Source organism: Carassius carassius, chromosome 23 (genome assembly GCF_963082965.1).
Source record: "Carassius carassius chromosome 23, fCarCar2.1, whole genome shotgun sequence".
Taxonomy (NCBI): Eukaryota; Metazoa; Chordata; class Actinopteri; order Cypriniformes; family Cyprinidae; genus Carassius; species Carassius carassius.
Window position 1 is genome coordinate 16,144,236 of NC_081777.1, and position 24,713 is coordinate 16,168,948.

At 36.8% G+C, this 24,713-nt stretch overlaps 1 protein-coding gene across 2 annotated transcripts in view; it reads right to left on the minus strand.

The window, feature by feature from the left end:
- Positions 1 to 21,641, minus strand: part of LOC132101367 (protein jagged-1b-like) — a 60,797-nt gene extending 39,156 nt beyond the window's left edge. For both annotated transcript variants that reach the window (XM_059506267.1, XM_059506266.1), the window contains exons 1-2: positions 21,105 to 21,641; positions 14,905 to 15,222 (exon numbers count right to left, since the gene is read on the minus strand). In XM_059506267.1, the coding sequence (XP_059362250.1) occupies positions 14,905 to 15,222; positions 21,105 to 21,332 (546 nt within the window). In that variant the 5' untranslated portion in view covers positions 21,333 to 21,641. The remainder of the gene's footprint in view (positions 1 to 14,904; positions 15,223 to 21,104) is intronic.
- Between the last annotated feature and the right edge of the window lie 3,072 nt (positions 21,642 to 24,713).

Sequence of the window (24,713 nt, forward strand, 5' to 3'; positions counted from 1 at the left end):
ATTCATAAACGTACAACAGCACTGACAAAGAAACTAAGATTACTTACATGCACAACTACACATGGGAAGCTTACAAATGATATGGATATGCAACTTTATTTTGCATGGAGCAAGATGGAGCAATATTGGAGCAAGATGGCGCCAGGTGGTGTTTTGGCGTGCCGACGCTCCGTGTATAGACTGCTTACATTATGTTTTTTGGTTTTATTATGCTCTTTAAATCATATGGACTGTCTACGGCTGATGTATGATCAGGTTACTCTGCTAAACGTTCGACAGATGGTATCGGAAACAAACACTTGTGATTTCCATATGAAACTGTTCGCTGAGCAGAGACGAACACCACACTTACCTTTTAAATTGTGTGATTCACCGGGCTGTGCATGCTGGTTCACTAGATGTCGGAGGAGACGGGGGACGCGTGCGGGAATCATGGTAAAGCTTAAGAAACTGAGGTCAGATTGTGGAAGTAGATGAGTTGTGGAGATACGGCCTTTTTTTTCTGTACCTGTGGTCCCTCCTGCATCTCTGCCACCTTTGATCCGGACTACGTGGATGAAGTGGTGGGTAAGCAGAGGGGTGAATTGCGCAAATCTGTGCCACTTAAAACGAGTCGGTTCTGGTGAACTAAGTGCGCACTCCACAGATGTATGTCTTGCTTCAACTACTGTGAACATGGGTTTAATAAATGCCCGTTTTATTGTAAATAAGAATTTTATTTTGAATAACTTTTATATTGCTCATCGCCTGGACTTTCTCTTCATTACTGAGACTTGGCTAAATGATAATCACATGAGCCCTGTAGCTGAGCTTTTACCTCCTGACTGCCAGTTTTTACATATCCCCGCGGATAAATCGTCGTGGGAGAGGTCTAGCTGCTATTTTTAATAATTTGTTTAAATGTAAGCAGCTCGCTACTGAAAATTTTAAATCCTTTAAAGTCCAAGTTATGAAGGTTGATATGTCTACACCAGTGTATTGCGCATTAGTTTATAGGCCACCTGGTTACAGTAAGGATTTCCTTGAGGATTTTTATGTTTTTTTTATCTGGATTTATAACTTGTGCTGACAAGATTCTGATTATGGGGGATTTTAATATTCATGTCTGTTTCCCAGAAAAACCCATGAATCTAAGGATTTTTTTCATTTTGATTGACTCTTTTAATCTTACCCAGAGTGTAATGGGGCATACACATGTCCATGGGCATACACTGGATCTGGTGTTATTTTTGGGTATAAGCATTGAGAATATTTGCATTGATGAGATTCCTATTTCAGATCACAAGCCTGTTAGGTATAATTTGAACATGCCTCGTGTTGTACAGGATGTTTCTTTTCCTTCAAAAATGTGGTTCATTACGGATCATACACATGATGCTTTTACTGCTGCTTTTATGGCTGTAGAGCTACCTTTTATAAATGTTTTTTCTGAAGTGCCTGTAACAGCACCAGATGAAATGGTACACTCTTTTAACCATGTATGTAGTAAGATTCTTGATACTGTTGCACCTTTTAAGGTGAAGAGGGAAAAAGTGAATAAGCAACCATGGCTAAATGAGGTAACACAGGGTTTTAGGCGGGTCTGCAGGCAGGCTGAGCATATATGGGTTAAAAATAAATTGCAAATTTCATATGATATTTTTAGGGAATCTTTGAGAAATTATCAAAATGCAGTAAAATCAGAGAGATCATCTTATTTCTCAAGGATTGTATCACAAGAGGTGAACAACCCTAAAGTGCTGTTTGCTACCATAGATAAGGTGTTAAACCCGCCTAAAAGTGTACTTGTAAGACCATCTCATGACTTAAGCCAGGCTTTTTTGAATTTTTTTGTGGACAAGGTGGATTTGATCAGGTCGAGTATATCAGGAGTAGGGCACACAGTGTTTAATATAATAGAGAGACCTTCTCTCCCAGTTCTGAGTCAGTTTAATTTGGTTTCCTTAGAAAAGTTGGAGGTCTTTTAATTATTAACAGTAGCCTACAATCTGGCATAGTACCACTTGAGTTTAAGCGGGCCATTATTGAGATAGATTGGATAGTCAAAAATCTCAAAAAGTTTAGGTCGATATCAAAACTCCCCTTTATGAGTAAGAATTTAGAAAAAGTTGTCCACACTCAACTTATAGATTTTTTTAACTGATAATAATATAATGGACATTTTCCAATCAGGTTTCAGGAGAAACCTTAGTACTGAAACAGCATTAATAAGAGTCGTAAATGACATTTTAATGGGAAGAGACTCTGGGAAATGTTTTGCTTTGATGATGCTTGACCTGAGCACGCTATCACCTCACCACCACCGGATCGCCATCTCGTCCCTGCTTCAGTTACCACCTGAGTGTTTGTCCCCGACCTGTGGCTGTGTTTTATTCAGGTTTTCAATGCACATAAAAAATACATATATGTACAATGTCCCAGGATTAGAATTTTGCATTTACTGATGGTAAAATTGTCACCCTACAATATAAAAGAAATAATCTAAACATAATATGTACATGCACCAAAATAAATATAAGATTTACACTAGTCCTAATAAATATAGTTGTATCCCTCCAAAAATTGCCTTTCAGTTTTTTTTTTTTTTTTTTTCAGTACACTTATTTATTAATGTAGTTTTGCTAATTCATTTTTAAAAGTACAAATAAAATTAAATTTCTCTTAATAAACATGATACTTTAAAAAGAAATAAAATTAAATAAATAAAACTGTGATCATTTTAGAAAAAAATTGGTACGATAATTATAGAAGGCAAACAAAATGGTAAATGGCGAAACATCAAAGTCTCCAAAACAAATTCATCAAAGGTTCATTATTTAACTGTTATTTAAATGCTATTACAGTATTTATTGTTTTAAATCAGTTAGTTGCCTCTAATTTTGTTTAAATGTGTTTTTAATCTTAAATTTATATTTTCAGCATTTATTTTATATCAGATTGCAAATAACAAATTATTTTTAATAGTTTAACAGCACTAGTCAAGATAGCATTTCATCAACACATTTCACACTAAAAATGAATCAAGTCCACTTAATATACTTGTATGTTCTGGAGAAAACAAACTTTGTCAAATAATTGGCTTCTCAAATTCAATTTGTTGGTTGATCTCCTCCAACTCTTACATTCTCTACCACCACTCAACCAGACACTGAAGGGGTACAGGGGTTTATAAAAAAAAAATGAAGCACATATTACACATTAGAATGCAAAATACATGATGGCATCTATAGTGAAACCCTGACCCCTATTTCTCTCTCTCTTGTTTTTCCTTTCATCGCTGGTATGATTATCAGCAGCCTCCCTCTCCCACTTTCTCTATCCCTTTTGTCCCACCCTCACATAATTTCCCCTGTCTCTCAAAGTCAAATTCCTTTTGGGTTAATTGGCTTGACAAAGGTATGTGATTTCTGAGCACTAAAAACAACAGGCCTCCTCGAGTCATTCTCCGTCAGGGCCCAAGGCAGGGCGGGCGGTCCCTTTTGTCTTTCAGAGGAAATTACCCCATCTGGCATGTTCACATAAAAACATGGTTAGCATGTGTTGCTCTGTTAAAAAATCTACTGAATTACATATGAAGACAACATAATAAGGTATCACAGGCTTGCTTACAGCATGAAGGCAATTTGGCCAAATTATAAGGCAGAGTCACTTTTATATCTCATAATTCCCTGCATATATATGAGTGGGGGAAGTACAAGGCACAATATGGTGGAATAAGTCCCAACTTTAAAGTAAAAGAGACAGTCGCCAAATAATTAAGTCAAAGAGGGCAAAACAAGAATTTTTTTTTTTTGAGAATTGTGATATAAGCCAAAAGGAGACTGGTTTACCTATGCTAAAGAAAGTAAACTTTGCTTCCTTTGCTCCTGTGAACTAACTCATGATACTAGCATATCTCACAGGCACATGTACTACACATATGTCCAACATCATCCACCCGGAATGGTTTGTACGTATTACATTTACTGAAAGTGAGAGAAAAGTGTTTAAAACTTTGTAAATATGGATATTATCTTACAAAAGTGCATTGATTCTCTACAGGAGGACATTATTCACCCTAGGAACTGTGTGAGGGATGTTTTATTATGGATAGATGCACTTTATTTGACTTCTTTTGGACGAAAACACCTGTGAAAAAAACACCTGCCCTCTGCCATTATAAAGCTTGGAAGAGCAAGGACAATTTTTAATATAACTCCGACTGTATTCGTCTGAAAGAGGGTGCCTTGAGGGTGAGTAAAACATGAGCTAATTTTCGGTAAACTAACACTATAAGGCTAATTCAGACCAACATGACAATCTCCAGATTATAGTATCTATTCTATCACTTCTTAGACATTCCACAACCCAACAAATGGCAATCAACCATGAAAAATGGCAGATGCTGATGGGTTAAGACACTGATCCGGAAAAAACCTTACCAACCAGTTGGTGTGTGTCAATGCAGTGTAAACTGGCCTTTAGAAGACAAGCTTTGGAACAGAGCTATTGTATGAGTGTAAATTCATCCCTATAACTTAAATGAGAGGAGCTGTATTTACAAAATATATTTACATAAAAATATATCAATCACCAGAGCACAAGAGCAGACACATGCCTGCCATGCTGTGTCCTGTAAGACTGATTGTGCTCATGCTTGTCATCTGCACTCAGCATCTCTTTCATTTCTCTGAAGGAGCCTTAAGAACCAGTGAGCAAATGAAAGAGCCAATGAAAAAATAGAACAGTCACACTCCTACCAATCAGAACCACAGGACATCACAATGACCTGCCCCATTAAGTGTGGAAATAACAGCCCTCAGTGCATGAGTTCATTATGCAGGACACCAAAACCTGTATTTCAGGAGCAGAGGGAGAAATGGAAAACACTTGAATTGAAAAAAGAAACGATAGAGGGAGGGGTTTGAAAAGGATAAATGGAGACAGGCGATGAAATGACAGGAAGAAACGACAAGGCTTGAATGAATCAGAGTAGCCAATTAAAGTAACCTGCCAGTCAGAGTAAACTGAGAGTAATTCCACCGACTCAAACCTGTGTCTGACTCCCAGCTCTTTAATATGTAATTGTCTTGGTGTTAGACAGAAGACAGTCTGATAAAGGAGAAATAATTGTGGGTCTGGAGTAGATAAGACAAGAGAGCACAGTCCAGCTAACAAGGCAGCACCCAAGAGTGAGTAGATGAAAAGAGAGAGAGAGAATGAACATGGGAGGAACGTTATGGATGAGTGACTTTTGGAAAAGGACAAAATCATGAGGCCAGGGAGTAGAGCGGAAGGGTGAATAAAAGATACAGAATAATAACAAGAATAACAGAGCAGAGCATTAAATTATCATAGCATTTATCAAATCAGTGAGCCAGCGAAGTGACAGTCTAAATGTTTTTTTTTCTGCATGTTTCCTTAATCTTACCAGTGCCCTTGTAACCTGTTCCCTTTTATTATATCCAAAATTTTTAAGGTCTACAGTCTTTCTGCCTGACCCTCCAGGACTCACTTTAGCCTTTCACTCTTTTTTCGATCAACCCCATAGTTCTTCGCAAATGTGAGACTCTATCAACCATTGCAATTCTGTTGTGGCTCTAATATTGTGTACTCACACAAAATTTTGAGGATTTAAAAAATGGTTAATTTAAAAGACATCACTCGCAAAAATCTGTATATACAGTTAAATTGTGTTGCATTTTGATTGAAGGTGAGAAGAGAATGAGACAAGCACCTCTTCCTTTATGCAAACTCCCACTTCAATCCAATTTGCACACAAATGAGAGCACAATGTCCCGGTGTCCCCCAACTCGACTGTCCCGAGGCTAGGATCTTATCTTCAGCACATACGCGAATGAATGTTAATGGAATTAAAATGGTGTCTCGATGGCTAAAAGCTTGTGTTTGTACATGACTGCTGTCTTTACAGGTGCTTTCAGTCACTGTGAGTCTGCATACAGATGTACGATAAAATAAAAAAGCCAGCACCTCACAGAGAGACAAAATGTTTTTGAAACAATTGCATGGTATACATTAGTCTATCTGCATGACTGCACAGGTATGCGGTCATAGGAGTTAACAGAGAGAAAGAAAGACTCTCTCTTTGTGTCCCTGTAGTAAATGAGTTTCTCTGGTTCCCAGGCAGCAGGAATGTCCAGGTAACTGAGTGCTGAAACTCTCCAAAATACAATATGACATAATAGAAGGGGATCAATTTACAGCTCGCCCTGGAGACAGACTCTCTCATACTCTCTCACACACATATACACATAAATAATCAAAAAACTGAGCGCATACATCATATTACACATGATAAAGATATATAAGCACTGTTTAGATGGAAATTTAGAAGAGCCAGTCGATGTTTTTTCCCATGTGCAATTGTGTCGGCTCATGGGTGTGTTTTTCCTGCTTATGACAGCATGTCTATAAACCGTGACCTACTCAAAGAGAATGCTGGCATTAATTTAACTAGTATGAAGTCAACATTTGTCAAGTTAACACACAACACCTATATTAATAACTGTTTTGACTATGAAACCACATCAACACAGCCTCTGAATGCTCTCACAGCTCACAGAGCCATAATTTCAGGACAAATTTTAATTCGATTTTCTTCTGATGAACTGTTACTGAAACATTTCCACAGAAACCTACGGATGGATTTTCTTTCGTTCAGATTCAATCTCCTGAATTTGCTCTTTGGAACTGACAGAGTCATGGATAAATTGCTTTTTACATTTTAATTGATGGATGGGACTCATAAGCCCAGGCAGGGATCATGTCTGGACATGCCCACTCCATTTAGCCAGCCATATCCCCTTCAGGTACATTCGATTGCCCATGTTAAAGCTCAGGATTACAGGTTTAATGGAAGAGGAATTGAGGAAAGAATTTAAAATGGTGGTGGAGATTTTGTAGCAGTGTAACTTTGTGGTTGAAGATCTGGACTGGAAAGTGAAAGATTAAAGGTTAAAACCCTGCAAGGAATGCATGAGCTAACATTGTGTGAATCTTACAAAGACTGTAAAAATATTATTTGGGTGGTTGAAATAAAGTATATTTTGCATAAAGAAGCTTAACTGAAGCCAAATTATCATTAGCATAATATTTTATATATGATTTAAATTGATTATGCACTATGGTATGGGGTCAGCAAGATTCAGCAAGTCTCTTATTCTCACCAAAGCATCAAAATTACAGAAAAAAAATATTATTTTGTGAAATATTATTAACCATTTAAAATGTCAATATTTTCAGAAGCCATTATTCTAGTTTTAAGTGTGACATGAATCTTCAACAATGATTTGAATATGTTAATTTGGTATTTATAAAAAAAAAATTATTATTACTATCAGTGCTGAAAATAGTTGCGCTGCTTAATATTTTTGTGAAAACCATGATACATTTTTTTCAAGGTTTTGAAGAATATAACATTCAAAACAGTATCTATTTGAAATGGAAATCTTTTCTAACATTACAGTATAAATGTCACTTCTGATTTAATTGCTGAATAAAAGTATTAATGTCTTTAAAAAACACTGTCCTCAGACTTTTGAAGTTTTGAATATATATATATATATATATATATATATATATATATATATATATATATATATATATATATATATATAAACTAGTGCTGTCAAACAATGAATTGCAATTAATCACATTCAAGATAAAAGTTTGTTTGCATAATATATGTGTGTACATTTATTATGTATATATAAATACACAAACATGCATGTATATATTTAAAAAAAAATTATGTTACCTTTATATATTAAATATATTTATATATGATATCATTTATATGAATATAAATATATACATGTAAATGTTTTCAAAATATATGCTGTATGTGTGTGTCTTTATATGCATAATAAATTCACACAGTACAAACACATATATTATGTAAACAAAAACTCTTATTCTGGATGTGATTAATCGAGATGAATCGTTTGACAGCAGTAATTTCAGTATTTGTTATTTTCACATTAATTTATACAGATACACTGACAGATTATTATGTCCAAACAGGATAAAAATCTATTGACTACTATCACTGGTGATAGTGATGCTTCATTGTCTTTATGCATAATATTATAATTATTTCCTTTTGATCTTAGGGTGAAATTATGACCCAGACATGTTTCTGTGAGACTCATTCATTCAGCCATTCACTTAACCCCAGGTGACCGAGAGAACTTTCCCTGTAATAAGCTAAAGAAAAGTGTCAGCTAAATGTCACATTACTAATTTTAGTATCCTAGTTCACAAAGGCTGTGGGCCTCTAATCAATCTGCTCTTAGGTTTGATCTTAGGTGTGGGTGATTAATGAGGTTCAGGGTCAATAGAGGACAACGTGTGTGACCTCAGGCTGCTATTGGGAAACTGTTATAATAATAATAAAAAAGATCAATCAAGTAATGATGTAGATGAACTACAACCCAGTCTTTAAAAAGCAGAAGCTCCAAAAACTGATGCGAGTGAACACAGACACCCAGAGTATTGCTGAGACAGTGATAAATGGCTTCAAATATCTCAGAGGGCTGAATCCAATCTTCATCAGATAACCTTCAGGACTTGGTTATCACACTCACTTAAATTCAGCAACATGCAGGAAATTAAACACACAACAACTGCACTGTAAGAAAAAACCAGTAGAAAAATGTACAGTGCAATACATAATTGAAAATCCTGTTATTAAAAATGGAAAAATCCTTCATATTAACACAGTATATTGGGCTGTATTATTACAGACTTTTCCTAGTGTGAGCTCAAAATCTAAACCAGAACTGAAAACCCCAAATTGTGCTTATTTAGACATTTCATACAATGCTGCTTGAGATAAGGATACACAAAATAGTTCTCTATGATTATCCTGATTAGGACTGTACAATTAATAAAAAAATGTAATCTCGATTACAATTATGGATGCCACAATTACGTAATCATTCAAAGTGGCAATTAATCGTTCAAAGTCCCTTATGTAGAAAAAGAAAAAAACATATCTTAAGCGTATTTTTACTCTTAATCATATTTTTACTTTTTTATAATTTAAAGAAGAAACCAATCCGATGTATAGTTGACATTTGAGGCTTAAGGGGTTAGTTCAACCAAAAATGTAAAAATCGGACTCTGCTCTGTGTTCATCTTCATCTCTCTCTTCACAGCAGTTCAGTCAGTGTGTTTGAGTGAATGAATTACTCCGGGATATTGGTTTGTTTGAACTCAGAGGGAGTGTCAGCCGTTTAAGTCATTTGTGGATTAATGCTTATTGGAGACGCGAACCTTTTCAAATGATTCAGTTCGATTTGGTGAACTGGTTCAAGAAGATCCGGTTACATCGAGTGATTCGTTCGCGAAACGGATATCACTAAACTGCAGTGAACGCGCTCACAACAGACCCGGAAGAGAAAACAATGCTGAATAAAGTGGTCATTTTTGTTATTTTTGGACCAAAATGTATTTTAGATGCTTCAACAAATTCTAACTGACCCTCTGATGTCACATGGACTACTTTGAAGATGTTTTTATTACCTTTCTGGACATGGACAGTATACCGTACATACATTTTCAATGGAAGGACAGAAAGCTCTAGGACTAAATCTAAAATATCTTAAACTGTGTTCCCAAGATGAATGGAGGTCTTACGGGTTTGCAACGATATGAGGGTGAGTAATTAATGACATAATTTTCGGGTGAACTAACCCTTTAATACAATGGAAAAGCACTAAACATTTTTCAGTTAGCGTGTTTTCAGCTTGTTTATTTTCATATAAAAATACGGCATGCAGTTGCATCAGACAATGGTATAAACATCATTCAGTGTAAATTGTGATAACCGTAATTAATAATTGTAATTACAATTTCAAGGGGATAATCAACAATTATGATTTTTGTCATAATCCTGATGCCAATTGATATTATACAAATATGTGTTTATACTGTATGTCAAATATATTACTTATAAATTACAATTTTGGTCATATTTCCCACCCTGCATATGTTATTCGATTGTTTTTTTTTTTTTTGTATTCAGATGATGATTATTCACATTTCTGAGCTTCAGTCACCCACAGAACTCAAATTCACCTCTAGTTTCAGATCATCTGACCCTCTGCCTTGTACACACCGAGTGTTTGTGGTGTATGATGAAGGTTATAACCTCGCAACTATAGCCATCAACTAACAACACTGATTTCCAAACCCCACACTGAGTTCCCACACATCCACTTCCTCTCCATATCCATTCATCCTGATCATAGACGCCCTCATCTCTTCTTTTCTTGTCACAATGGAAGAAAGGGAGAGTGATGATCTAATTTACTGTGTGACCACAGGAAGGCCAACAGCTTCAATCACGACACTATTAATCAGGCAACACTAAACAATGGAGGAGCCACAGTGTGTTACAGTATGACAACACAGTTAAATGGAGAAGCACACTGTGTGGGTCATCACTCAGGAACCGACACTTACAGAGTGAACCGAGAGGCTGGGAGGATAATATTAATAATGCCTGCACTCACCTGTTTGTCTCCTCACCTGAGGCTGTGGGATCCTGACACCCCCCTCCCTCCCTCCTTCCACCTGAACCACCACACAAAGATGAACAGATAATACGGTTCTTTCACTCCCTTGATGCCCACAGAATCCATTCACTCGCTCTCCCTCACTCTTCAGCCCTGCCCTGAAAGTGATCCAGACAGCCGTTTTCATCCAGAATTTTCTCACACTCACAGTTTAAACAGCCAGACATACACATATACACTCACACCTTAATACATGCTTTCATACATCGAATCTACTCAAAAACTATAAATAAATAAATGGGGTTGTATGGTAATCACAGTAAAATAAGTTTTTTTTTTTACAATATCAGAGTGGCTCAGTTTAGAGTTAATGGGGAATTTCTGCTTGGGCTTTTATGTGCATTTGGCAATGCACCCTGTGTAAGGTTTACTTTATTTACACCTTAACTAAATTTCCAACGTTTTTGTAGACAGAAGTTTACAGCATTTCAGCAGTAGTCTGCTGTCTTGTGTTGAAAGCTCAAGGGTATGAATGTGGTGTATATAAATCTAAAAAATTATTTTTCATTTTTACAGTTCTAAATTTACAACAGAAATCAATTTCTGTCTTAATAATAATAATAACAACAACTACAACAACAGCAATAATAATTATTATTATTATATTATTATTTTATTCCATTTTACAATGTCAAAATATATCACTTACTAATTGCAGATGAAATATTTCATCTGTGTGGTCATGCGATCATAAACTAACAACTAAGAACTGTGTACATGTGAATGTGTCATTAAAATATTGAAATATTAATGTAAATGTTTGGAAAATTGTGACTTTTCAAAATTTCAATACATTTCACATCTGCAAAATGCACATCCCTAGTGCTCAATCCACTACAAAGAGGTCCATTTGCCGGAGGCTCTCAGACCTGTTCTTCCAAGCCAGGACAGCTGGTCTGCATCAGACGATTTCCCCCTACACCAGCAGAGCCCCATCTAGCTTTGGGCTTTATTGAAAACATTATTAGCAATTATAATTAATGTAGTTACAAAATAATATCACCTTTCTCACCCTCATTATTGTATGAGCAGCCAATTAGATCCTAAAACTTCCAGATAATAATATTTTAAAGGGAAAAAAAAAGATTTGTTAGATTTGTTCCTAAATCTAGTGAGCCACCATTAGGGAGCATTTTATTCCATTATTCCAGGTACACCACCAACCATTCCAAAAAGTTAATTCTAAGATTCAGAGAACTTCATCATTCATTCAACAGTTTACCAAAAACCTACTTGTCCTGGCCTACCAGTCTCATACAGTCGGCAAGTTATTTGGAAGGAATCCTGAGGCCTGGTTGTTCTGAAGCTGGTTGTAATGCAGCACCGTAGTAGACAGTAATTACAGCAAGAGAATACTGTAATATTTTACATGAGAGATATGTGGGTCATGAGACTCATCTTTCTTTTATTGGGGGTTTCTGTGACTCATCGAAGAGTTTGATATCCCCAACCGCTCCCTTTAGATTCTGATGATAAGATTGGTATTATGTGCGATGACTTAGCATAGCGACAAGACATTCATGATCTCAACCACAAGACAAACAATAGAGTTGGTTTCCTTCTCAGGCCTTGGGCACCTCTCTTTTATGTTTATGTTTTCATTGAATTTGTATGAAGTTGAAAAATGGTATCATAAAAAAAACCACACCAATGTTAAATCACAGTGGTCTAATTAAAGATTTGCTTTTAAGTCAACGATTAATGGTCTATTTGTAGTGATCGCGTCTGCTCTATTACTGCAGACAATAAAAACTAGTGATGTCAATTTGTCTGGAAAATAAGAGAGAATAAACATGTTTCACAAAAGAAAGAGCCAGAGAATGATGAAACATAGTGGGGGAGACAGAAAGACACATTTTCTAGTCATGACAATTACTACAGACGAGATGAATTCAAATATAACATAAACAAGCTGTAAATGAATACACTCAGGTCTGATTTAACCAATCAAAAAACAATTGGGTTTTTTGACATTGTAGCCAAACTATTTTCATTGGTCGTGCTGATTCAGCATAACAGCAGGACTGCAAATGTGATGTTGCTTTAAAGGCACTTCAAAAAAACAAGACAAATACCGTGTAACTGATTCAAACAAAATATGACCAAGTAATTTGTTTATTTTTGCTCCATCAGTGAAAATGGTTTGGGTAAAATGTTAGTTTGGCAAACACAGTCAAGCAGAGAGACAATGAAATGTCCCAGTGACATTATACAAAATATCAGCATGTATCTCTGGATGCAGCTTATCAAATCAGAGCACCAGAACAATACTCATTATGTTAGAAAAGACTGTCTTTGTGTTCGGCCACCACAACACCAATAGATCAAATTAAAAGTTGTGCTACAATCTTTCACCCTCATCTTTTTCTCTCTTTCTCTCTCACACACACTATCTATCCGCTCTAATCAATAAGTGTGTAATCAGTTTAAAGACCCATGCTGGAAAAAAACAAACACTGACCGCAGCACTCACAGCGAGGTTTAGTAAAGATCACTGGCACAGCATGTCCACGGTCTGGCCAACAGTCAGCCAGCATTACTAACTCCATATGCTCGGCATAATGCCACTGAGGTCAGATCAAGGTTAAGGGAAAACTTCCCTATCAACAAGTTAATAAAATAGCAGGCAAGCTTATATAGCTTTAAGGAAACCACTATATGCGATTTGGGTGTGATCCAAGTTTGTGGATTGTGGAAAACAAATGCTTCAGTACAACTCTTCTAGTGTTGTTTTTAATAAACCCCCATAACAAAACTTCTGTTATTTACTAACCATCAGTCTAAACCCATAAGATTTTTGTTCATTTTTGAAAGCACAAATAAAGAAACTTTTAATGAAACAAGAGAGAATTCTGTCTCTCTGGTCCAAAACTTTGATGCTACAAAACATTTGTAAAAAAACAAAATAAATAAAAATCCAAAATCCAAGTCTTCTGAAGACTGTATGATCCTGTATGATGAATAGACTTAAAGGGATAGTTCACCCAAAAATGAAAATTCTGTCATTAATTACTCACTCTCATGTCGTTCCAAACCCGTAAGACCTTTGTTCATCTTCGGAACACATGTTCAGATATTCTGATGAAATCTGAGAGCTTTCTGGTCCTCCAAAGACAGCAAGGGTACTACCACATTCAAGGTCCAGAAAGGTACCGAGAACATGGACAAAATAGTCCATGTGACTTCAGTGGATCAACCATAATTTTACTTTTTGTGTGCAAAGAAAATAATGACTTTATGAAACAATTCTTCTCCTCTGAGTCACCCTGGCACAATTTTGGAGAAAATCACAGCGCAAGCTTCATGATAATGTATTCACGTAGCTTCATAAAGTTAAGATTGAAATACTGATGTCACATGGACTATTTTAACAATGTCTTTACTAAGTGTTTATGCCTTGACGTATATAGTTCTCTTGTTGTCTATGCAGGGTCAGAAAGCTCTTTGATTTCATAAAAATATCTTAATTTGTGTTCAGAAGTTGAATGAAGGTCTGGGGGATTTGAAACGATATGAGGGTGTGTAATGAATGACAGAATTTAACCCTTAATATTTATTGCTTAAAGGGTTAGTTCATCGAAAAATCTAAATTATGTCATTAATAACTCACCCTCATGTCTTTACAAACCCGTGTGACCTCCGTTTATCTTCGGAACACAGTTTAAGATATTTTAGATTTAGTCCGAGAGCTCTCAGTCCCTAGATTGAAACTGATTTCATTCAAAATATCTGAAGACAAACAAATCCTTCTGGAACGAGTAAATAATGACAGAACTTAACGTTTTGATATCTCTTTAACTTGCATCTTTAGGTAAGATATTTCTAAGTAGATTTCAAAGATAAGTGGCTCTAGTGCTAACAAATCAAGTGTCATAAACATTGGCACAGCCATATTTCTTTTTTTATGATACCCCTGAATACTGTCGTGGTATTTTTTTATTTCTTCTTTTTCCCACATTAGCTCAACCAATGGAATCTTGGGGTGGTGTATTTTTCATGTATTTTTCAACCAATGGCAGATGAGCGAATGTGTTCACATCATCTGTGGTATTTCTTTTGTCATTTTCCACCTGTTATATTTGTAAATTACACAGTTTACCTTCAAGAACTGACATGATAAGGGCAGCAGAGGTGAGGTCTTGGCAACGCAGACAGTTTAATGGTGACATGACAGCTGCCCTTTAGAAAATATCCTTCTGATGTATTCAACCACGCACAACAGATCAGAAAAAACAACACTTTATCCAAGTGTCTTCCAAGCAGTCTTTATCAAAGGTTTCTACATCAAATGAGAAATGAGAAATCAAATGAGAGATGTACTTACTGGCCATGCATATTTAAATGGGATAACAATTCGTCCATTTCTGCTGTCGCTTCCCTCGTTTCCATGATGGTGTAAGGTGTGGGAGTTGCCACCCAGGACAGGTGTGCTGCCAGTGCCATATGTACAGGTGCCGGTTTGTGCAACCCGAGCCTGGTACTCCTTCAGACAGGCCTTGAAGAAGGTGTCACACTGATCACCTGATGAGCAGTGCTGCCCCCCGCTGGCCTGGGGGTCACAGCACTGACCATTCTGTAGAAAGCCCTGGGGATTTAGCCACTGTCGAAGCTGGACCTCGAATGTGCCCACCGCACAGACAACCTATGGAAATTCAAAACAGCGAGGTTAAAAAATGGAAAACAAACAGGAAACCTGAAGTGACAAAGTGCATTAACTCATTAAGATGAGAAGCAGCACTTTCAGCTTCCAACGGTGTTTAGAATTTAAATTCTCTCATGATGCTTGTTCAAATTCTCCACAGTTACTGGCTTTCTGAAAACAGTTTTATCACATCTGGACATTGGCTGGTGCAGGTTAGAACATCAATGCTGTTGTCGATTATAAAAATGTATCATATTCTTTTGTAATGTAAATGACAAGTATATTGATTGTTATTATTAAAAAGAAATGCTAAAAACAATGATTGTCAACCACCAAATCTGGTAAAAAAAAAAAAAAAAAAAATTGTTTTTACAAATTTGACAAACAAAAAAATTTTTTTTTTTTATAATCAAACAAGGCTATATACCAGTTTAATTTAATTGTGATGATTGATAGCTTTATTTGCTCCACAAATAGAACACAACATTTTTATTATTTTTAGATAATTAATCCAATTTAGGCTAATTAATCTACATATACACAAATGTGCATGAAATCAGTGCATGAAACGATGAACAAATCATGATTCACCAATAATCTGACGACACACTTCTCCACTTGTCTTACTAAATTAATTCAATGTTTAGGGTGCTTCAAGTCATGTGGGTTTACGGAACAACATGATGGCGAAAGAATAAAGACAGAATTCATATTTTTTGGGTAAACAATTCCTCAAAATTTAAAAGCACTCGACTGCATTAGCAAAAACAGAAAAAAAGATACTGTGGTTGTATGAACACAGAAGAACTTGCTCTACTGTTCAGACTAAGCAAAATATGTGTAGTCAAACATTAAAATCTGTTTTTACAGTTGTATTTATAGTGTCAAACAACACAAACACAATTCTCACGAGACACCATTCATCCAGACAGATAATGACTCTAGCAGTCTTTGTATCTGAAGGCAGATAAAGACAGACAGAACAGATGATAACATTGATTCAAAGTGAAATCCCTGTGTTTAACAGACAGCTTAAGTCCTCTTCTGTGCTGTAATCACTGCATGCTCACTTAACTTCATTACCTCCATCTTCTCCCCTCAGGTTATTTACCTCCTCATGTCTTGCCTCTCTCTCACGCTTTCTCTCCTTACTCCCTTGTGTTAGTCACTTCCTACTCTTCAACCCCTTGCACTCTGTCTTCCATTCTTTCTCTACATCAATACCTCTCCCTTCTTTTCTCTCCCTCTCTCCCCAGGGGGGAACACATTTACAACACATCTCCTATCTTGCCCTCTCCGACTGTGTCGTTCTTTTTTTATTCACTTGGGAAAAGATCTCCTCTTCTCTCATCATTATGTTCAGACTTTACTGTCTTCATTGTTGCCATTCTTTTATTCACCTCTCTTTTTGTCACAAAGGAGTAGAAGACGCACACACACACACACACACACACTCTGAAAAGGGATGGCTGGGCATTTTAGGTACTCTCAGTGAAAAAAAAAAAAAAAAAAACATTTCCCAAATAAATTCCTAGGGAAAAAAAAGATTATTGTAGACTATTTATTTATTTTAAGATCTTGAAGATGCACATACTCGAAAAATCCTGATGTGCTTCACATACTTTCTCCCACACAAATAAACACACACACACTGTGATTATCCTGTGAATAAAACATTCCAAGCCGGGTCAGACAGTAAGACTCGGTGGTGCCTGTCCTGTCCCCGTGACCCCACGTTTGGGAGGACCGCTGAATGGCTGCACTGTCCTCCTATTGTTCGATCATGGCATGTTGTCCCATTCCTGCTCCTAAAATATGGACACATCAAACGCTCAGCAGATAGACCAGCGGCCATCACTCTCCATCTCTCTTTCTTTCTCTCCCTCTATCCTCTGCCAGGGTCATTCCCAACATACCTGTATTTCAGCGGTCTCTCTTGAGGAGCTGCATCACAAGGGCTCATTACGAGACATTAAAACCCCACAAAGACTTAAATGCTAAACTCCTGCCATCCAACATCAGAGAAAAAGACATGATGCTATTTAAAACAAAAAGGATATGTGCATAACACATTTCTTAGGGGGCAGCTATGCATTTTGAAGACATGTACTGACTTACTGTTTAAAGTATTATTGCTGTCTAACACAAAAGGGTAACCCTTATCTGTTTTATTCTCCATTCCTGATTGGGACGTTTAACCAGGAATCATCCTAATTTCACTTTTTAGTACTAGTATGGACAAACGCAAGTTACGCAACTGTTGGGTGTCATTTTGTTAAATTTGACCCAATTTTGGGTTGAAACAACCCAGAATGTTTAATATAAATATAATCAATAATAATAATAATAGCAATAATGAAATTATAATACTATTTGCAAGTTAGCAAAATTTGAGCATGAATTAAGAGTTAATTGCATTACAAAAAAAGTATAATGTAACTCCATGACAATCATTCATTAATACACTTTTTCTGGAAACAGTGGCATTTGAGAGATTACTTAATATTTATTATATAATCTACCCTTTTTATACTTATTTCAGGAATTTATATAGATTTAAATGAATAATAAGAAATTGCTAATTTTATTGGACAAGGACACATTACATTGTTCAATTGTTCATTGTAATTCCTATTTTAAAGGATCATGTGACAATAAAAACTTGTTGGCTAATGGCTGCTGAAAATTTAATTAGTTTATTGTAATAATCTTTCACAATATTACTGTTTTATTGTTTCTTTGATTAAAGGGGTCATATGATGTTGCTAAAAATAACATTATTTTGTGTATTTGGTGTAATATATATATATATATTCCACATAATTCCACATTATTTTTCTCCTCTATGCCCCACCTTTCTGAAACCTGTCGATTTTTACAATGCTCATCATTCTGAAAAGTGAGGTGTACGCTGATTGCCAGCTATCCAGTGCACTGGGATTGGCTGAATACCTCAAGTGTGTGACTGAAATGTTACGCCCCTTACCACAGCTTTCCCAATCCCAGTCCTTGCGCCTCCCTGCTCTGCATATTTTGCATGTCTCTCTTAGTTAACATATCTGATTCATATAACTGGCTCATTAGAGGGTAGAAACGTGCATTTGAATGGAACAGATTCACCCATTTCGAACTGGAATGATGGCGGAATATCCAGTGATGTCCACTTCGCAGGGCACTTACGTTCGAACAGAACAAACAATTACTGTACGTAATAAGAGGACTGGGATGTGATGCCATGTCCCAGCGTGAGAAGACAAAAACAATATAACCCAATATAAACGAGGCATTTTTTGCATCCAGTGGGGACATAAATTACTGATTATAATGACTTATAAATTGTTTTTACGAGTTACGTTGCATATCGGGCCGCGTAAACATAAAACCATGTCTGCATTTGTGATCGGAGAAACAACAAACAACAAACGCTACTCTACACTGCTGAAAACTCACGTTTGAATCATCAGTGGCAAGTTCTTTAAATATGTAAACATACTTTGGACTTACAGGCTATGAGTCAGAAGTGCCAGAATGATCTTGCAAAGTTGTAACTGCCCCACGTTATGGAAACATACACCGGCATTATAGGTTACTCTCCCAGGAAACAGTCCTCATCCTCCTCAAAATGAATATTTGGGTTGAATACGACAGTGTGGTAAATATAACTTAACCACTGATTTCTAGTTGTGTCCTCTTTTGGAAGGCAAAACGAAGTAGCTTTGCTTTCACAATGAAACACACAGTGTCTCCACAATATGGCGCCGGCAGCAATAGTGAGAATAAAAGTTACGCCTTCTTTCTTTGCATGAACATTTACAAATCTTCCCACATCGTGACGCAGACATGTGGGAGCATGTTAGAATGAGCCATTTTAGGAGGGTCTTGACAAATCTTAACTTTTATAAAGAATACCTCTTTGGATTTGAGACTTTAGTCTTTGCAACTTTACAGATCTTCTTTATGCACCAAGAGCTTGTTACACACCAAAAAGAAAGGAAAAATTAAAATGTATATGTTATATGTCCCCTTTAAATAACTTGAGTGCCCTAGTGAGCATAAGAGATTTCTCTCATAAACATTTAAGTTATACACGACTGCTAGCATAGTGTATTCCATATACTATCAGAAGTTATTCTGATAGTTTAATAAACCTCATCTATGTTAGCCAGCTGTAACTAACCTCACTACATATATGGGACATAAAAAAAAATGCAAATGTATTATTTTGAAGATATCAGCAACAATATTCAAATAAAATCTAAATGTTTGCAAGAAATAAACACATATTCATGATTGATGAACAAGGTTCATAATAAGCGCAGTACTGGCCTGGAGAGGTCAAGTGACATTTCCGTTAACTGGCCAAAGGCCACGAGGCCATCCTTATTGTTGAGCCCTGTTATTTATAGCCCAACTAACAATACAAAACTTTTGATCACTTCCCTCTTCATCTCTTTTGACAATAACATAAAAACCATTAAATGTCTTCTCTCTAGAACTCTGTAACTTATACCCTTTAGATCTTCCACGCACCATTAAAGCATCCAACAACCAGAGTTCAAAGGACAGAACTAAAATATTAGGGTTTTCACACGCCCTCAGTGTCAGGACAGGTATGTGCATCCAACAGTAACCCGCCAGAACACACACACGCTTTCTGCACTCAAAGGGTTCTCATACCCTGGATCTGCCCTACACAGCAGGTGAGTTGTCATCTCCACCATACACCAACAACCCCAGCGGAGACCTCAAAGCCTGGGATAACAGGTGGCTGGGCTGGGATGTGTAGCATTGGGAGTAGATTCTGAAATAGTGTGCCTGTTTAAAGTCAAATGTGTTTTAAAAAGAGTAGGCTTCTCAACCCATAAAGAGAGATTCATATTTTGATCAAATAAAATGATGATATGTGTTCTCTAAATACAGCTAAGCCATTTGGGTGGTACAAATGGATCAGCATAAACAGAGTTTACTGAGTGTTTTCTGGGAATGCAAACAAAAGCAAAATCACAAGCCCGCAAAGAGACCCATTTCTCTTTATAAATCTCCATTGCCGCTACTTTACTGCCTGATGTAAACATAATGCAATTAAAAACAAGTCTTGCTCTAAATAGAAAAGCTCTGCAATGTCCCCATTTATACTAGAGCAGAATGATGCTTTTGCTGTACAAATAAACCAGTGCACAAGGGTGCATTTCACACACAAATAGGCTATGTTGTGCAAATAGACAGACAAGCTTTACAATAACAAATTGTCGTGTGCGTCAGATATATTGTTGTATATGAACCATAGCTGACATGAGACATTCATATCAGCATGGAAATCAAGGCAACACGCCCAAAAAGATAGACAAGTCCTGCGCGCAACAAAGAAAGACGGCACAACAGGTGGCTGCAGACGGTAACAGCACAGGTCTCTCGTGCACACAGGTGTAGAACGGAATGCACACCGAATTAAAAACGCCAAATACGCAGGCTGGGTGTGTTTAAAGTGTGTATTGTTTATATAAATAAATAAATGCTATCACAAAAGTTTTAGCTTGAGGAGGTAGCCATAGCAACAGCTGTCAATTTCAGACGGTGTCGACAAAAACATAATTACTATAATTGTTTATCACGTAATTATAGATTTGCACAACATAAATGAATTAACAAGTCTTTATTTGTTTGCGCAATATGAACCTCAACCGACTGCTTTAAAAAGTTCACCTGCCTCAAAGTCACTAAATCATTCGTGTACTAGTGCAAACCCCTTGTAACCAGCGCTAAAGTAAAAACAGCAATGCACCTAATAACCACCGAGGATTGTTCGTGTAAAGCTCTGGAGAGAAAACACCCGTGGAAAAAAGTGACAGCAGGCTGAAAATAGCGCGTAATGAGCGGCTTACCTGCGGCTGCAGCGCGAGCACGAGCAGGAGAATGACGGTCCAGTGCTGTCCGCGCTTTACATCCCTTCTCATCGACCGAGCAGCACTCCTTCTGTCCGTACTCGAGCTCTCCCAGGAGTGCCAACTCTTTCGGTCTCTGTCCATTCTCATAGCAGACATTTGCGCACTTGGTCTGTGCGTACGGAACAGCGTTCCCCTGTTTGGTGACGCTTTCTTTACGCTGTCCATGTGTCCATCGTGAAGACACAGTGCGAATACGAGCAAAGTAAATGTGGCACAGGTGAATGAAAAGACCACTGATGTCTTTCCACACTCCGCGCGGAGTCCAGGGCGCTCCTCCTCCTCCTCCTCCTCCTTCCACCTGCTACAGTTAAGAAGCTTTGAATGTTCGACCTGCTGACCCAGTGACTTGAGCTTTCATCCCATTTACATTCAAACTCACTTAAAGCAGCTCTTTCCCTCACGTCAGCTGGATAGGCTTCCCGATGCCCTCCCAAAGCACAGAGCGAGCGATGAGAGCGAGACTGCGCATCACCGCGGGAAGCACGAGCGGTAAAGTTGCCAGTAGAGGGTGTGTCCTCCGCAGGGGAATATCCGTCACCTGTATCTAACTTGAACACAATATCGACATATTGTTACAAACTGATGTAGAATAGTTTACAATATGTCGATACTGTTACAAAATGGGGTTGTAACAGCTGCATTCTTGACATTATATATATATATATATATATATATATATATATACACACACACACACAATCCCATTTACACTGCTGTACACTAATAGAAAATATGTAAGTTTAAATTAGGTAGTCAGCTTTATTTTACTAATCATCTATTTACCATCCGTTTGATTCAAAAATAAGTTAATACATTAAACAAAACTGAAATCAAATCAGAACAAAAAGATAAACGTGCTAACAAATGCTAAAAACAACAAAAAGTGTTACAGTCGAATACAGTTATTCTGTGCTTTGTGATTCTGGCAGAAATGCATTGTTGCAAAATAATGAAACAATCCTCCTCGTCTGGTCAGACATCTTTCTAGTTTTAAGATCTCAGCTAACAGGAAACATTCTCAGAACTTTAGTAAGATTCGGGCAAGGTTCTGATTCAAAGTTCAAGGTTCTCTCAATGTCAAGCAAGCAATCTTCCAGTAACATTAATAGAATGTTCTTTAAAAATGATTGTCAAACCATTAAATATTATGGATACATTATTAATGGATTTTTTTTCTGAATGGTTTTAGTTAGGTCCCATTTTTTTAATATTTTAAAAAGGGTATATTTCCAATTTTCAAATAGGCCTACTTTAATAGGAACGTCACCAATTTTCTTATAACATATTTTTGTTTGCTGGAATGTAGGCTATGAAAATCTTTTGTGGATAGCTACATCAAATTAAACTGTTCTGTCATCATTATAAATCATGTATAAAAAAAATGGAAAGCCTACTTACGGTTAAAAATGATGTTGTGGCCTTTGAAACCTTTATATTTCACAACTTTATATTTTTCAAATACACCTTCTACTGCCACCTTAGGAGGGTGCTGGTCATGAAAAAAATTGTACAAACCTTTCTTGCATAGATATGATGCTGGATAAAAAAATAAAATCCTTCTATTTTTCAACAATTACTAAAGTTTATAAATGACAGAAAAGGGTCCATCCTCTGCCATGCAAAACAAAATCACCCAGACTCTACAATTCTATAATGGTCCTGTTTCTGAAGTCACAGTATAATTTGTAACAAATAAATTGTGAAACTATGCTATCCCATAATGCACTGCTCTGGAAATTCTCAGAAGGGTTTCTTTTCATGTGTACTCCCATGGCGGTTCTGAAATAATAGGTCTCAAGCTTCACTTAATCCCTGAGCATGATCAAAGTGTTGCGGCACCAATTAAAAGACCCCGTCAGAGGGAAGAAAATAGACAGAGGTTGTTACATTCAATACTCATGCACATTTACATTACCGCCGGCTTGTTATCACATCATGGGCTAAAAGAGGAAGCGGCATGCTTTCTCTGACTTAATCATTAGGTCGTTGGGTGAGGACAAAGAAATAAACCCACAAGGTTTGGATGCCAAATAGTGTTTGTGGGGCCCTGTTGCACCCAAATTGACTACGGATATGTGAACATTTAACAAAGACTAAATATTTTTGTGTTTACTGTAAGATTCTTTATTGAGGACCACACACATTGTACTTATATACTGACTGCAATTCTACATTGCTGAAGAAATAAACAAACAAACAAAAAATGTAATTATAGAAGCATAGTGTCTATTCTGGGTTGTTTACTGGTTTTACAGGGGTTTTGACCACTTTTCAGATGGTCAGACAGAGCCAGAGATCTTTTTAAACCAGCTCAGCCTATAAACCAGACTTTTGACTTGAGGCTAATATTGGGGAAATTAAAAGCATAGCCTGCATTTCGGTGTCACATTGCCACTTCCCAGATCTCCATATCTAGAATGAGTGAACTTTCCACTGTTACTACGAAACAAAGCATCCGTTTTATGCTGAAAATATAATGAACCGATTTTATTGACTCGATCCTTTCCCTCCCCTCATTCGCGACGGGATGGACTTGTTACTGACGCTCACATCCCTGGAAACTGGTTATTTCCCAAAAGTAGAGTGACCCATGGTCAGAACAGAGGGCTCTTCAAGTCCATCTGTGATTAGCATAGAGTGGCGCTGACCTCGACACATTTGAATGTTAATGGCTCTTTATTCTTACTGACTCTAAAGCCACGCAGCGAGCTGATGTTCAGAGATAATGACATCAGTTTTCAGCTGTTGGCGGGAATTACCTGTACAGCTGTGTTCTGATGATTTTTTCCTTTCTTTTAGTAGGTTTAGTAGGTTGCCATTTCATAATTACTGTACAGATAAACTAACAGCAGTGACAGACAATTTACGTAGTGTTCCTAAACCAATAAAACTGAGCCTACTAATATTTTTAGTTTTGGTTAAAAACCATCCCAGAAATGTTTAATGGTTTCAACTAAAAAATCCATTATAAACATACAAACAATCAACTTTTAACAATTAAAATCATTTTTATAAATGGTTTTCAGTAGGCCTAGTGTAAGCTATTATTTAGAGACATGCCATTAGGATTTAGTGGTTTTAACAAGCCACCAATAGAAGGCGACCAATTAGTAGATACCCAAAGAGTCAACAGTTTCCATTAAAACCAGTACCACTATAACCAATAAAACCATTACAAATTTTGCTATGGTTTCTATCGTTTTGTTTTGTTGTACATCAGGGGTTGCATTCACGTAACAAATGTTTCCAGGAAAAGCCAAGTTGACAGCCTATGTAACATTTCCAAAAGCAGAGAATCTATCCTCCACTGAGATGAATGGGAAGATATGGATTGTTCTCTTCAGGTACAAACCTCCCAACCGAAACAGTAGGCTACCAGTAAATGTCTCCATCTGCTGCACTCATTGTGAACTGAAAGATGGTGATTAACATGGAAATGTAAAGAAAGCCAGTCCCTATGGACTCACAAAGACAACTTACGTCCTCATATTTGCTCAGAATTTGGCATGGAAATAAAGCAACACATACTAAACAAAGAATAAACTA